The sequence below is a fragment of the Sander lucioperca genome, chromosome 13 (assembly GCF_008315115.2).
Source record: "Sander lucioperca isolate FBNREF2018 chromosome 13, SLUC_FBN_1.2, whole genome shotgun sequence".
In the NCBI taxonomy this organism is placed as follows: Eukaryota; Metazoa; Chordata; class Actinopteri; order Perciformes; family Percidae; genus Sander; species Sander lucioperca.
In genome coordinates this window covers 6200116-6215923 of record NC_050185.1, presented here as the reverse complement: position 1 = coordinate 6215923, position 15808 = coordinate 6200116, and the positions used below count along the sequence as shown (strand labels likewise).

Here is a 15808-nt window from a genome sequence, read left to right as displayed (position 1 = left end):
ATTAAAGAACATCAGAACCAGTTTGGCACTCCTACCTGAAGCACATGTAAGACCAGAATTAGAATTCATTGTATTCTTTTTTTTTTTCTTTCTTTTTCATTACTGTAGACTGCTGGATATATTCTGTCAGACGTACACAGAGAGTTCAAGAGACTTTGAGTTTTTCACTTTAACCACTGGCTACAAAGAGAATTAAATGGTTAAGAAGGAATAATGATGAACTTATCTTCTCTTCAGAGGTTTTAAAATACAAAACCACTTCTGGCGATGAGGCGATGTTACATAATAAATTACCTTAATTGTTCAAACAACTCAGTAAAGTTACAGTGAATCGTCTCCGTATTCACCTAATGGCTTTGTGTGGCATTGTAATGAGTATACAGTACACAATAATTTAGTCATGGAATATGTTACATAAGCCAAAGGCCTGATGTCAGGCACAGCTGATTCTGAAGGACTTGTTTAAGGTGTTTTCCAGTCTAGGGTTGAGTCACTTCAGAAATAGATAACTAATAGCTATCGTCATTACACACCAACAGTGAAAACTGTAATTATCAGAATTAAAAGTAATTCCTTCAGGAATATATCCTGCCTCATATGAAAGGCATGTTTTATCTGCAACACTGTAAAATCACATTATCAGTGTCATTATCTCATCTAATCTGTCAATTGTTACATTATCAGATGTAAACGCAGGTGTTTCACATCGTTTGGAGCTCAATGATAAAAGCAATTTCTGCCTGTACGACACTGAAAACGCAGCTTGAGTCAGTCACTGCGGGAAAAAGGTAGTCAAAGCTGACCATTGTTCTATAAAAGAGGTTATGAAATTTTTTCCTCCCCTTTGGCCTGCAGTGTAAACATCCACAGACTAGGTCTGCTCCAGACATCAACTCCTCACTGTTTGGGCTTTCCTGCTCCATTTGCACTTCATTTATGAGAGATTGCCATCTTTGGCAATTAGCCAGGGCTTATCTCTGATGGCACTTTGGAGATCACACAAACATGTGGTGTTCCACTGCATCAACAAGAATAAACATGGGGACAATGGTGTTCAGTGTAGGAATGTGACCTGTAAGGACGGGCAACATTTTATGAATGTTTCATATTCAAGAGCTGTTTACTGTATGTCAATCAAACATTTCTATTCATTCCAGTTCTAGCCAGCTACCTGTTCAACAGAGCCATTTAAGGTGCTTCCGACTGCACAATTAGACATATCCCTATCTGCAGATTGAGGTATGAATAATTAAACTTTTCCTATCAAGTTTTGCCGTTCTCACTGCCTGCGCTGAGAGTTTTGGGTGTGACTTATTGTTAGGCATGGTCTGTTTGTCCTCCCTACAATGTCCTGAAATAGACTGAACACATTTATTTTCCTGTCATTGGGTCCATTCTCTCAAATGAAGCCAAACACACGGTGCCTGTTCAGACTTTTAAAAAGAAATCCTATAAATAAACGTGATGTAGTCTCAAGTTTTTAAGCATTTCATTTTTTTTTGTTGAGAAAACATACCGGATCCCTCAAAATGAGCTGCACTCAGAGGAGGAAATCATTGTTTCCAAGCATGACAGATTTCTTCATTTGGGCCTTTGTAGGTTTATAGGCCTCACAAAAGACTGACAGGAGAACACTAGGGTGGTTTTACAGGCAGTCTTTATATTGACAGGGCATTTCCTGGGAGCAGATGAGCCTCCCATAAATAATGTGATACCAGTGTGCATCTGGTCTCACTGACAGCTTGTTTTATTTAATGCAGATTATTCTTACGCCATTCTGTATATGCACAATCTGATAATATGCATCATTGGATTAAAATGGCGCCATGAAAGATTCCTTTTGATATGTGTAAAATGAAATAAACCAGGTGTCTCCTTTGTGAATCCACTTTATACTGTATGTTGTGTCTTGTAATCTTTACAACATGTTTTATCGACAGTCTGCAAGACTTTTAGGTCTCATTGTCATTCTAAACAAAGTCCTATTTGAAATATTTTATTCCCTTCCCGATCTATGAATCAGTTCAAAGACAACTAGACTGCCTCTCTGGATTCAAATCGTAGAGCACAGCAGGCTTGTTGAGGCCAACTCTGATGAGAATTTGACAAAAGAGAAAATGCAGCAATGCAACCTGATTCTGTGAAAGGGTGTACCTGTTTTTTTATTTAAAGTAAACAACCTGACAACATTCCTCTATCCGTCTTGTCAAATAAAGAAAGCATCTATTTGTGACAGCAATTCATCATCTTATTATTCTGTCATTTCAAAGCAGCTCCTTGACTAAATGTTTAACTCACACATTCCCTGTTGGGTTGCTTAGTCGGCAATGCACTTGCGCATGTTTTCACTAGATCCAAAATTAAAAAAGGTATTAGAGACATATTGATCTGTTTTTGCCAAGTTCTGCACCAAGGAGTTAAAGGAGGAGGTGTTATCTCTTTCTCCTCAGTTTCTACTTTGTTTACACTGAAGCTTAATTTACACCAATCACGCGGGATATTAAAGCAATATAAACACGACGCTCCCTTCCCTTGCTCAGAAAGCTGTGAGGTTAAAGGTCCCATACTTGTATTTTGGGTTTCTACTAGAACATTTTTACACGATTTTATGTTAAAAAAACACTTTATTTTTCTCATACTGTCTGTCTGAATGTACCTGTATTCCCGCTATGTCTGAAACGCTCCGTCTGGTCTACGCATCTGCGCTCTCTGAGTCATTGCACTGCCATTGCATCTGACGAATGACTGTAGCAGCACTTTCTACCTACTGTACATATAGTATAGTTGTGACATCACAACCGTCCAGAAGTCCTGACGGCTCGTTTAAAGGCACAGTTAGTGAACACGGGCTGTGTGCATTTCTCTGTGGATTGAGCGTTTTGATACTTTCACAGTATTTATATAGCACCTCAACCTGCTTTATAATCAAAATAGACATGGAAATCTCACTTTTGTACAATACAGGACCTTTAACACTAAATAAGTGTGAGAACACAGTAAAGACCTGAATTCATTCCCATGTGCTGACACTGCTAAGAGGTGAAAATGAGCCTTAAGAAACAGTGTAGCTTATCAACAAAATCTGAAAATTACATGAAATAAGACACACAGAGACAGATGGAGATGTGTGGTCCTGCTAATGACTTCAAATAGGCCAGTTAATGATGTGAGGATATGTAATTTTGACAAGCTGTTAAACAGTGAGAGTTATGCTCTCGGGCCCTTGGCTTTTAAAAGCCACGTGGAACCAGCTGGTGGTGTGTGATTGTGGACCTCTCCCTCATCTTATCTCCCGTTTGCACTGCAGCACACCCTGCTCCGTGTGTGTGTATGTGTATGTGCATGTGTGTCAATTGTTTCCCAGCAGTGCTGTGGCTGCAGAGTGAGCTGGTAAAGCTCTTTAGAGAACAATCATCAGTGTCCTTTAGCATCACACAACCTGCAGCACTTAGCCACATAAATGCTCACAATGGAGGCTGCAGAAAGACAGAGAAGAAGGGAAACGCAGGCAACAAGAGGGACAGAACAGGGGAGTAGTGAGACTGAGAGGTAGAGAGGGAAAACGTACTGGTGGGAGAAAGAGTCATTCACCTGTAAAAACCCAATTTATTCATTCATTAGTAATTATTCAGATTAGATTTAAATTAGATTTTTAGATTACATTTCACTTTTTGAAATGGGATTTCTTTCTCGAAATGACACAGTGAGGTCACGCTGAAGGCTGAATAGGCTGTTTTATGTATAAAACATTACTTTATATATTATGAATTATAGTATTTTGCTACTATATCTATTAATATATCATTGTAATATTAATTTACCTCTTAAGACATAATAATTTGTCAGAGAGGTGAATCTTTTCTATAGCAAAGCTACTTGCCCCAAACCATAACTGTGCAAGGTTCGTCAGTATTTTTACAAAATAATAATTAATTTTTGCCTTTGTGGTGTAAACATTTTTTGTCAGGTTAGAAAATAAGACATGTCATGTTAACACAATGTTTTAGAATTCATTAAATAACTAAATGTGGCAATCGATGGCACCATAATTGCACTATATTTCCTTAAACTATGATTACAGAATGTCTGTTGTTTGCTGTATTATCTTAAATGATTCCCTATGATATGCTATTTGATGTATTTTTATGTGCATGTTGCGGCTGCTTTTGTAGGTTAATATAAACGGAAAGATAGATACATTACAGCATCAATATCAAAACCGCACTGCATGTAGCACTAACGGCAAAATTACATTAAAAAAGAAAAAGATAAAGAAATCATGGATAATGGTAGGACAGTGGTTAAGTCTGTACCAATGGGTTACCGGCTTGAATACCTCCAACAAAGTAATGTAACATGATTGATTTTACATTATTTTTTGGGTAACTCTTTTCACAAAATATGGTTACAAAAGGACATCTTTTTTTATCATACCTTAATATCTCATGTTCAAAACTACAGTTATGCAATAATCTGATTATTGCCCCTTTGGCCTCAGCAGCTGTGGGACTGTGATGCCTGTGTCTTATATAACACCCCCCCCCTCCTCTCTTTTCTCTCTCATCTCCTCTCCTCCCTTCCTCTTCTGTATATGTTTATGCTGATGATGTGTCAAAACACTCCAGCCGGCCTCCCTAGCTCCCCTCACCGCTGTCAAGAGTAACATCTCTGCTCTTTTCCCTCTGCAAAGACGCAAAACACGGTTTGAGAGCATTAAAAATGCAGGTCTGTTTGGGTTGGTCCTCCTCATAAATATTGACTAAAAGCCCTGAGAACGAGGCCTGTAGTCGTCCAGCCAGCAGCGGGGCAATTAGGGGAGGACACTTTAAAGCACAGTGTTCCTTTCACTGGGACATAAGTCTGGTTGTAAGAAATTAAGATGGAGGAATTATTTATGGCCATAGAGTCACCACGGTCCTCTGGTGCTGGTGTGTGATATACTGCTATTAATCTCCTTGCATCTGGTCAGTGTGATTGTTATTCCAGCAGTGATACATTAAAACCTGACACAACTTTTTTCCTCCACCACCTTTTTGGATTTGTTTGATCCAAACAAACTGACCACATAGAATCTCTCTCTTTTCAGAGCTTCTGTATTTGGCCACTTTCCAAACTGCATCCTTCCGACTGTAGGACACTACATTTGTACAACTCCTTTCCTCTCTTTTCACAAATTGAATCCTGTACAACCCACATCACCTTTCTCAGTGACATGTCCCAGTGCAGTATCATCTGTATTTAATATTCTTCTGCCAGGTTTCTTGTAGTGCGTGTAGGATAAGTATAATGGAATCCTAATTGGTTGGAGATGAATGGAGGTGTCCTCTGGCAGTCCTTCACTGTGTCTCTGGCTGACTGGTATCACAGAGTCAATCTGGACGGGTCTTGGCTTAATAAGTGGACCTGAAAGCTAAAATACTTGTCTCAGTCCAGTTGGAATTCAGTTATTTTTTAGAGCAAAGTGCAATGGAGAAACACATGATACTGTAAATAGACTTATCCACGCAATACCAATCCTGAAAAAGACATGTCTGCATCAGTAACCGTCATTTTCTGTCACTATACGCAAAGTAACATTTTCTCTTCTTCTTTTTCCTCCCTCAGTGTTCATCTGCAGCTTCATGGTGGCAGCACCCATCTTTGGTTACCTGGGCGACCGCTTCAACAGAAAGGTCATCCTGAGCTGTGGCATTTTCTTCTGGTCCATTGTTACTTTGTCGAGCTCCTTCATCAGTAAAGAGGTACGACATCGCATATGTTCTGATGGAAAGGGGCGCAGCCCGAGAGCTCCAGTGTTATTCTATTAGGCCACCGTCCCAGTGACGGGCTACACTGTTGAGCCAATTATTCAGTTATGATCTGGATATGCTTGATGTTAAGGCTAGTGAAAGAAAACAACGCACTTGTTAAGTCAGACACCCGCTTTTCCTTGTAGACATTCTTCACGTCTCTCTCCCTCCCTCTCTCCCTGTCTCTTCCTGTCTCTCTCTCTCGCTGGCTACCAGCCAATCAACTAATGAAGGCCCATGCCTCAGACTTGTCTCAATTACAATGCTTCAGAAGATAAGACTCTGTTGTTTCACTGCCCCTTAACAAGTGGATTTAGATCCGATATCTCTAAAAGCCCCTGTGTGCTGGGCGCTGTTAGAAGCATTAAACAATAACATTATTCCTAGGGGCGGGGGAGTGGTGTCCTGCTGAGAGTTGCCATCACATTACAGTAAAAGTGTGCCTGTACGTGTGCCTGTATATGTGTTTGGGGCGGCGAAGTGGGGGGGTGTAGACGGACCCCATTATACAGTCTTGATGTACAGTCGAATAAAAACCTAACAGGCAGACAATCTGAAGTCGCTCGACTAACATTAAAAGCTATGTTATATTTATGCAGCATGCCTGCGGAGCAGCATCATGGAGTCCCACAGTGTTGTCTCTTCTGTGAGTAAGCCTGTTCACTGCCGAAGCTCTTCAGCCCAGAGCTGTGGAAGGGAATGACACCTCAGAGATGTCTCAGGACGGCGTCCTTTAATTTAAATCCCCTATAGACCCGTCTGTTTGGAGACAAGATGGCAGCTATTTGCCTAAATAGAAAATGCATTCAGGCGCTGCTCATGGCTAAACTGACATGAAGGGCCTCTTCCCCTCTGACAAATGCCAGAAATGCAGCTGATTGCTGATGAGGAGATGGTAAGTGATCCTCAGCACCTGCACCTTGGCCTAAACTTTAACTTCACTTCAGACATGTTCCCGAGTGTGCCAATAAAATGGGACAAGAGTAGACGGCTCTTATGTAATAGCTTGGCGGCGCTGTCGCCATGAGAGATGAAAGACATGACATGTAATGAAATGTTAATGACCACTTACAACTGAGTCCTATCATTATGCAATTAAGGCACTGTGGGGCATTTTGGAAGGATTTGCAGCAGTTACGGAGTTCAGATCTTATGTAACAGATATTTGCCACTGCCATAAAACAACAGATTAACGTCATAAAATGATCACTTGTAGGGCATTTGAAATGTGAAGCACATTAGTGGCGGCCTATTTATAATTTCATCCAATGGAAAGCATGACTCATTTTATTCACTTTCATCTAGTGACTATTCAGAGGGTGAGACAGGGATAATGACCACTGAACAACTATTGTTATAATACAGCCTGCTGGCTGCACGGACTGATGATCCTTTATTCTATTAAGGACCATTTATATATATTTCTTTATAGGTGTAATATTTTTTATCTGAATACTAAAGTAAAAGGTGGCCAAAGATTGAGGCAAAGTAGGTAGTAAATTACAGCATTTTTTTTTTATTACAAAGTATCTTCTTGAATGCACTGTGATATACAGATATATCACAACGATATAATGGTTTTCTGTGCATTAGGAAACACATTTTAGGACCGCCTACTCAACTGACGTCTGCTTAAGCGTAAGATGTCCACAACGTCTGAAATTTTCTAAAAGCCTACAGAGATATATTACAAGTTTGTCAAACATCTTGGGCGATTTGGCTTGCCTGTAACACGCCAAAGAATAGACCCATCTGCATTGTTTTGATTGCTTCTTCCTCTTCTTTTAATTTACGGCAGACTAAGCACGGTGAGTGTATTGCTGCCTCCCGCCGGTTAAAACAGCAGAGCGTTTGGTCTTTGCAAACGGAATGGATGTACGTGTTTATTTGCATATAGAGCGGGGAAGTTAAATCTGATCACAAGTGGTCACTCAGGATGCATGTGGCGACACATTCTAATGCCAGGTGCCCACTGATGTACTTGGAGCGGCCACTTGTGATTGGATCACCCAAGACCATGATAATACCAGGTGTGAACAGGGCCTTAGTCTTGTTTAAAAGTAGGATCAAAACAGTTGAAAAGAGTAGATTTTCCTTAACCTCCTTATCTTCATCTCATCATACTTTTCCATCTGCATTTACACCTCATTTCTGTTGCGCTTCCCTGGCATTGCTGCCTATTGTTGTTGTGGTGATGATAGTCTGGTGACCACATAAACAAAAAGGACTACTATCATGATCCCACTAAACGATGGGCCATTAAAAGAAGAAACTAGATCATTCCAAACAATGTGACAAACACAAAGATATACAGCAAAGAGAGCTCAGCTGTGATCAATCATGAAACACAGCAGCTCACAAATACTGTAACACAAAAGAAGAAGCAGAAAACAGTTTAAAGCAACTGTAAACACATTGAAACGAATATGCCACAGCAGAGACTGTTACTATGGATGCATCCCTTAAGTGTCACCTGCTTCTGGGGCTCCAGCCCCAAATGTTTTCCCAAAAGCTCCAAATCTTTTAGTGTTTTAAAACACCTTCAACTTTGTGTCATTTCCCCTCAGACTCTCTGACTGAAACGGCAAATCAATAGAGCAAAAGTTTCACCATTAATACTGTAAACTCTACTTATAGCATAGTATAACAAAAATAGGTTCCAAAATTAGTAATGCTGTTTACGCCAAATTCCTACCCTACCTATGCTATGTAGCCTAACTTCTAAATAGTAACATCAGACCATTTTTGCCTCTCTTTAGGTGGCAGGGGTGAAAATCCTCAAGATTTGTTGTGTTCTGGTTTCAAAGTGATGAAGACAGTTGGAGAACCGTTAGATACAAAATAGGATGTAGGCTGTTGTAGGATGTAGATGTTTTTAGGCATTTTATTATCAAATATCTTAAAATAGTGCATATAGCTGCATAAACGCTAACAATGTAACATCAATACAACATCAAGTTCTACATGCACCTAATATTAGTCATGGGACTAATGGACGGTATGTAAATTAGTGGCCAATATTTGCAGTTTTGCGTCATTCCAGTGTGTAGGGGGAACCAGATTTCTTTGTAGCTTCACATGCAGACAGGGAGTCCGTTTCCAGTTAGTAGTGGTTGCCGTGGAAACAGTTAACAATCCAGCTTCCTACACAGGTGCCCCCACCAGCGTGCATGCTCCTATTAAAGCCTTTTTTAAGCATTCATCTTTTCACTTATTAGCATATTACATCTAATGGAAGATAATATGCCATGGTAATTTAATATAGCTTAATTAGATTATAATGCTGACGTGATGCTATTTCACAATTTCATTAAGTGAAATGTAATTGGTTCAGATTTTTGTACTAAGGGCAACAAAGTCACAACAATAAAATCAGTGTGAAGCCTGCACGTTCACGTGTTCATGGGGGTGAGCTGTTGAAAGTCATCGCTGCTCATTAATGAAGAGTCACGTGTTTGGGATGTTGTGACATGTACGTATGTTACTGTAATTCACTGTCTTGTGCGCCCGTTTCAGGAGTGTCTAGGGAGTGTTGATTATCTGGTAGATAGAAAATACATGTGATGAATCAGTACTGAATCAATATCTAGGGCTGGGATAAAACAATCGATTCTCCAATTAAATGGTTGAGTGATATGATATTCATTTTAAAAATCCAGAAATCAATCTTTTAATGCCTTTTCACTGTGGATGTGGTGAAATGTAAACATTAACCTGGTGCATTATAAAAAATATTTCACGGTTGCGTCTTGCTTGTACAATTTGCAGCATAAGTTCTCCGAGAATCTCATTTGTCTGCAAGCAAAATTGGTATTATAACTGAAATTTCCCAACCTAATTGATATCGAATCGAAAATGCAATCGAATCGGGACCTTGTGAATCGAATCGGACAATCACAGTCAATACCTGGCCCTATCAGTATCAGCAGTATGGGCATTCCAAGTGTGATTGTAATGACAATTTAGACATTTACAGACCTGCTACTGAGTAAGTATTCTTAGGGCTAAAGGGAGAGTTTGACTAGTGTGTGCTCTAATGAAAAGTTGGTGAGGAAAAATACTTCTGACCAAGAAAAATGGCTGTTGGTTTGAGATTGTCCTCTGACACGGAGCTTGATAACAAAACCCCTATTTCTTTTTTTTTTTTTTTCTCTCTCTGCAGTACTACTGGCTGTTTGTACTCTCCAGGGGACTGGTGGGTATCGGAGAGTCCAGTTACTCCTCCATCTCCCCTACCATCATAGGAGACCTGTTCACTAATAACAGCCGCACCATGATGCTCTCTGTCTTCTACCTGGCCATCCCCCTGGGAAGGTAAGAGCCAGACAGATCCTGTTTTCTTTGAAGCAGACACCAGGAAACAACAAGATATATGTTCTATTTCGGGAGATGTTCATGCGGACATTTGTGAAACTATAGCTTGGTGATTTCATCCAATCCAGTCGGTCCTTCACATGTTAAACCCAAAGGTGCAAAGGAATCGGGAGAATTAGCAGAGATAATTGAAATTATCCTCACATAGAGGAGGTCAGGCTCGCCCCGCTCTGGCTCTCTTTTTGTTTTCAGACGCAGCCACACAAAGAGCTCAGGCCCTCTGCGGAAAGAAAAGCAGAACTTACAATTGGCTGTGTGAAGCTTAAAGGAAGGCGGGAGTCTTTTTGGGGATGTGGCGTGGGGGTGCAAGAGTAGGAGGTATTATTAAGCTCAAATCTCCAGCCTTTTCAGTTCATTCAATCAGAAAAAGGGCCACAGGGAGAAAACAAACAAAGCCAAGTAATAAAAGATAAATGTAACGGCGAATGCCTCACGGGAGCCACTTGAGGTTTATCGTTATATACCGTGCTTAACAGCATGTGCCCGAGCTGCCGCATGCTGCGCTGTTTTCCGGCTTCTGCATGCAGAATCAGACAAGGAAATGCTAGAGTAGTAAAGGTGAAATGTGCTCATTCTCTGTACACTGTAAACATTAGAATTAAATGTATTTATAACATGTCATTCAACTTTGTTGTTGCAGAGCAAACAACACTGATGAATGGTTATATAACTAATTTAGTGTACTTACATCAGAGTTTTTATTGCAGATTGGAGACAGTTGGACAGGAAGGGAAAGTCTCTCTGATTGGTTGTGTAATGAGCTGCCAAAAAGTTTGGGTCACAGTGAACTGCCCAGCAACGCAAACAATAGAAGGTGAAAGAGTTGGCCTCAGTAAGGTGCAGTCAAACATCCTATCCAGTCTCACACTTGTTTTTCTTTACTGGGGTTGTTTTGACCGTTTCCAGGAAATGACCTCAGGAATTAGACCGGATTCACAGGAAATGGATTCCCCTGCTCTCCCTTTTCCCCCGATAACTTAAACTTGGCCGCAGAGACAGGTTTCGGCGCGACGCCGGTGTTTGATGTGAGCATATTTTTCATGCTCGAGTTTTATTGTTGGTGTTGAACTTTCCAAACACTCTCTGGGTGCACTCTGATAAGATTAGCTGTTAGTCACTCACTGGAAATATCATATGCTGTCTGAGCCCGTGTATACTGCGGTGTTATTTTTGGAAAACTAATCATGGAAGCACAAGCATAGACTGTTTCCCCCTTTGCTCTGAGTGTGTATGTGTGTGTTTATGTGTGTATAAACCCAGTTAAACATGTTTTTGCCCTTTAGCCGCCAATGCTAATGAGAACCCATTGCAAAGTAGTTTAATCTCCAATCTATCGCCCCAATCTGCTATTGTAATGGAAAAGAGCATCTCTTGGCCCGAGGCTCTGCACATTGAGACAAACAGGTTCTCTGAGAAATCAGGACGTCTGATTGACTTTACTGGCTAATACTAGTGAAGAGGCATAACTGTAATTATAGGTACACTAGAGATGGGTGACACATGAAAGAAAAACAACATAAAATGTCTTAGTAAGGTTTTGGTCCACTAAGAACACCAGATATCCCCACATTTGGTGTTTTGATGATGCGGTGAAGAGCGGTGTCACTTAAAATCAGCCATCGCACAAACATCTCCCATAGGTGTTCAGTTGGGTTGAGCTCTGGTGACTGTGAAGGCTAGAGTATATGATTCACATCACTTTCAAACTAGTCAGTGATCCCTCATGTACTGTATGGAAGCATCTGAGGGATAATATATGAAATTTCTCTTACTGGAGGCATTTCAGGTATTGGCTTGCAACTAACGATTATCAATTTATCAGCAAATGATATTCTAGATTAATGGATTGATCGTTTGGTCTATGAAATGGCAAATAATGTCAAAAATAGCGTCATAGTTTCCTATAGCTCAAGGTGGTGTCATCAAATTGTGTGTTCACATTTCAAAGACCTAAATTATTCAGTTTACTATCACCTAAAACAAAGGAAAGTAACAAATCACATTTGAGAAGCTGGAACCAGCAAACATTGCTTGAAATATGAACCAAATGATTAATTGCTTATCAAAATAGTTCAGGTCATAGTGATCACTAAAAAATATCAAAAGATGAATCAGCTCTTTATTACCTACTGCATTATTGTGTTGAAGATGATGCTTACATACTTAACTATCAGTCCTATGCCGCTCATACCCTCGGTTTACTGTTTGAATCCTCTTTGTCCTTTAAATGCTGATGCTATCTCGCAGCAGAGGCTTATCACAACATAAGAGCCCCTTTATCTGATCTGATCTGATCTGATCTGATCAAGCAACATTTCCCTCAAAGCATGTCACTGTTATTTCCCTTTATGACGCACAAAACAGCCTTTAACTCAAGCAAAATGGAGTGAAATCCAATGACACTGTGACAACACAGCCTTCGGCCAGACAACCACGTTAGTGCTGCGCTCTGTAGGCTCGTGGGCGGTAACGTTGCACCTTCATTTTGTGGCTATGTGCACAAATCGCACATCCACAAATAGACCAACTAGCCAAGTTGCACTGTCCTAAGCTCTCAATGTCAAGTACCCAAACACTCAACGCAGCAGACAAACAGGATGTGTGTAGTGTAGGCGTCAGGACTCAAGACACTGACTCATATACTTAATATAAAATGTGCACTGATAGACCTAAGTGGAGCATGTTCAGTGTAATGTATATGATGATTTGTGTCTTTGTGTCTCTCTGCAGTGGGTTGGGTTACATCCTGGGCGCCAGTGCCAAGGTAGCTGCAGGAGACTGGCACTGGGCACTGAGGGTAAGGGCATCATCATCCTCCCAACACTGCACACAAACATGCACACACAGACAGATGAAGAGCCCCTCCTGCAGGGCTTGGTGGTAAGGGGCCTGTCTTGGATCTGGGGTCAGAGGGGTCGGTGGTGGCAGAAGCACCGGGGGGACACACATGGCTGAACAGGCCCTGACATTGTAGGGAAGTGACAGAGCAGAGAGAGCTAAAGGCTAAACAATTCTCACAGATGTTCACATCAGCTCAGCCTTTTCTAAAAAAAAAAATGTTTCTCAAACAGTCAACATCTTATTTGTGTTTAAACTAAAAGGGTGTGTCCTGTAGTGGTTCAGTTCTTATCTGATGGCTGCAGCGAGGTAAGTGGATTTCTATTAAAGATTAAGGCTGATGCTAGCTTTTTCTTTTGTCAGTCGCTGCAAACACATTTATCTTTCATTACACTTTACCCACGGAGGTGGTCTCCTATGAAGCAGGATCAATGTTGGCCTGAAAGTGTCAGGGCCTCCTCAACCTGTGTATTATGTCTTTTTGGGTGCAAAAACGTAATAAAACAGCATCAGGTTACAGTCGCGTTTACATGCACAGCAATAACCGGGGTATAAGTGAATAAACGGGTTCTACCATTTCTCCATGTATACATGAGCAGGTAGAATGAGAAGAATGACCTCTACTTCCGGTACAGTAGGTGGGAAAGCTTGGAAAGCAGGGAGAACATGGATGACTTTTCAGCACTGTACACTTCGTACATTCTCTATGCCTTACTTCTCGTACAAGTCCTGAGTTTAAAAGTTTAAAGCTTGTGTTGTTGCAGTTGTTTTTGGTGCCGTTGCTTCTAACTGCTCTCTTCTATTTCCGGGTTAAAAACCACTGCAGCGGAGTGGAGAGGGGCAGTTATAACCTACTGAGCGTGCACAGACACGTAACCTGAGCTTACCCCGGTTAAGGTGCATACATGCACGAATACCCCGGTTACTAAAGGAGTTATCTAGGTCTGTTAACCGGGGTATGAGAACTCCGATTTTAGCCAGAGTTTTGCCTTAACCCGAATATAATTTGGTTTTGCATGTAAACACACTGATTGTTAGCTACACATGTTAGTAAGAGGCTGCTGGAGGTACATTTTGGCCCAGTCCAGAACACAGTATACATGCGTGTTCCAGGTACTTTCAGAGGTGCTAGCTGTGCTGCGAATTGTGATCGGTCAAACAAATGTGTCATTACATCACAACAGAAAGTACAGGAGCAGCAACAGAACAATAACCAGCAGCTTACTATAGCATCTGCAACAGCAACAACATATTTTTCAAACAAAGGACAACAATGGAAGGGAAATGCTGCCCTGAGAAGCATTTGAGGAGAAGATGCTGTTCCCGAGAAAGCAAAAATCCACTGTAAGAAATTAAAATGTGTGGTAGAAAAGGCAGTAAGCCCCTGTGCGGAGCACAAAGACACATTTGTTTCTACGTGTTGGCTCGCAAAATACCCCAAAGGTGCTCAAAGAGCATTAAGCTGGATCCCTTTTAATTAAAGGCTGATTTCAGTTCTTAAGAGAAATTTATCTGTAGAAATTTGCTGAGATTCCCCACCGTGATAGGGTATTGCTTCAACAAAAAAATCCTTACTGGCCTTTTTTTTTTTTTTTTCTTTGCAGTACTAAGGAGCAGACAGAGGTGTTAAATTAGGAGCATAAATCACTGTTGTCATAGCACTTTTTTACTGGGACTCCAATGAGTACTTGAGACAAAACGTTAAGCAGTCAACAGCTCCATAAGGCATACCAGCAGTAATGGCGAGGACCAATGAAAGGCCCAACAGGACTCCCCAGGAGCCGCTGACTTCAGGGTCAGCTTTTAAAATCCTTGAGACAAATTATGACCTGACTCTTCTTATGAACCGAGTGACATTTTAAAGGAAGACATTAAACATCCTCCCAGCATGTCGTGGTGGAAGAGATTCCTGGATGTGACAGCTCGCTGGCTTTGAGGAAACAGGACGTTCATTTCTTCTTGTCTTTGTGGAGCATTAAAAAAAAACTAAACACAAAGAGAAGGGCAGTTTGCTTCACAGCAGCCACAATGACATTCCAATAAAACAATCTCAAAGCCAATTAATCACCGGTGTGGCATGCAGAGGAAAACAAATACCAAGACATGAAACAGGTTTTGTGCAGCAGTATCCTGCTTTAAGGAAAAAAACACTGCAGCGCTTCCGTTTGTTTTTGCCCAACCAGTTCCAGCTAAGTTCCTTGTTTATAGAAAATGTGGACGATAAGAAGGAACAGGGGGGATGAATTGAAATGAGGAGCAGGAGAGGGCAGTAGCTAATTTCTTTGATTGCCAACCATCCATACAGGAAGTGTCTAATGGGCCCTGTGGGAATTAAGGTCAAAAGTCACAGACTCCCGGTGTCTTTTTTAATAATTATGGGCGGCCTTGAGTGCAAAACAAAGCTAATATTTATTTTCTTTGAGATGAGCTCTGTATCTTCCATTAAGCTACCTCCAGCACATTATATGATTCTGCTATGGATGTCAATCCAATTACGTTGCTCCACACAAGCAGAGAACGATTGGAAAGAAGCCACAATATGGGAAAGGAAATTATCAGTGTTGGTGTAATCCTCACACCTTTGAGACCATAACCACTGAACTCAGCCACATTATGAGCCACATCAGACTCAGAATTACTCCCTCAATAAAAATCTTGAGAACGCACACAAATACACACACACACACACACACACACACACACACACACACACACACACATTTCACAGTACCACAGTCCTTGTGCATATAAATGGCTTTTATAAGCTACAAAATATGATATGATGAATTTCCCCTGACAGATGAAAT

General features: G+C 40.9%; 1 protein-coding gene across 2 annotated transcripts in view; it reads left to right on the top strand.

The window, feature by feature from the left end:
* The window catches only part of spns2 (spinster homolog 2 (Drosophila)), a 69251-nt gene that overhangs the window by 32734 nt on the left and 20709 nt on the right, over window positions 1-15808 (top strand). For both annotated transcript variants that reach the window (XM_036008700.1, XM_031310707.2), the window contains exons 3-5: window positions 5605-5741; window positions 9952-10103; window positions 12894-12960. In XM_036008700.1, coding sequence (XP_035864593.1) covers window positions 5605-5741; window positions 9952-10103; window positions 12894-12960 — 356 coding nt within the window. The remainder of the gene's footprint in view (window positions 1-5604; window positions 5742-9951; window positions 10104-12893; window positions 12961-15808) is intronic.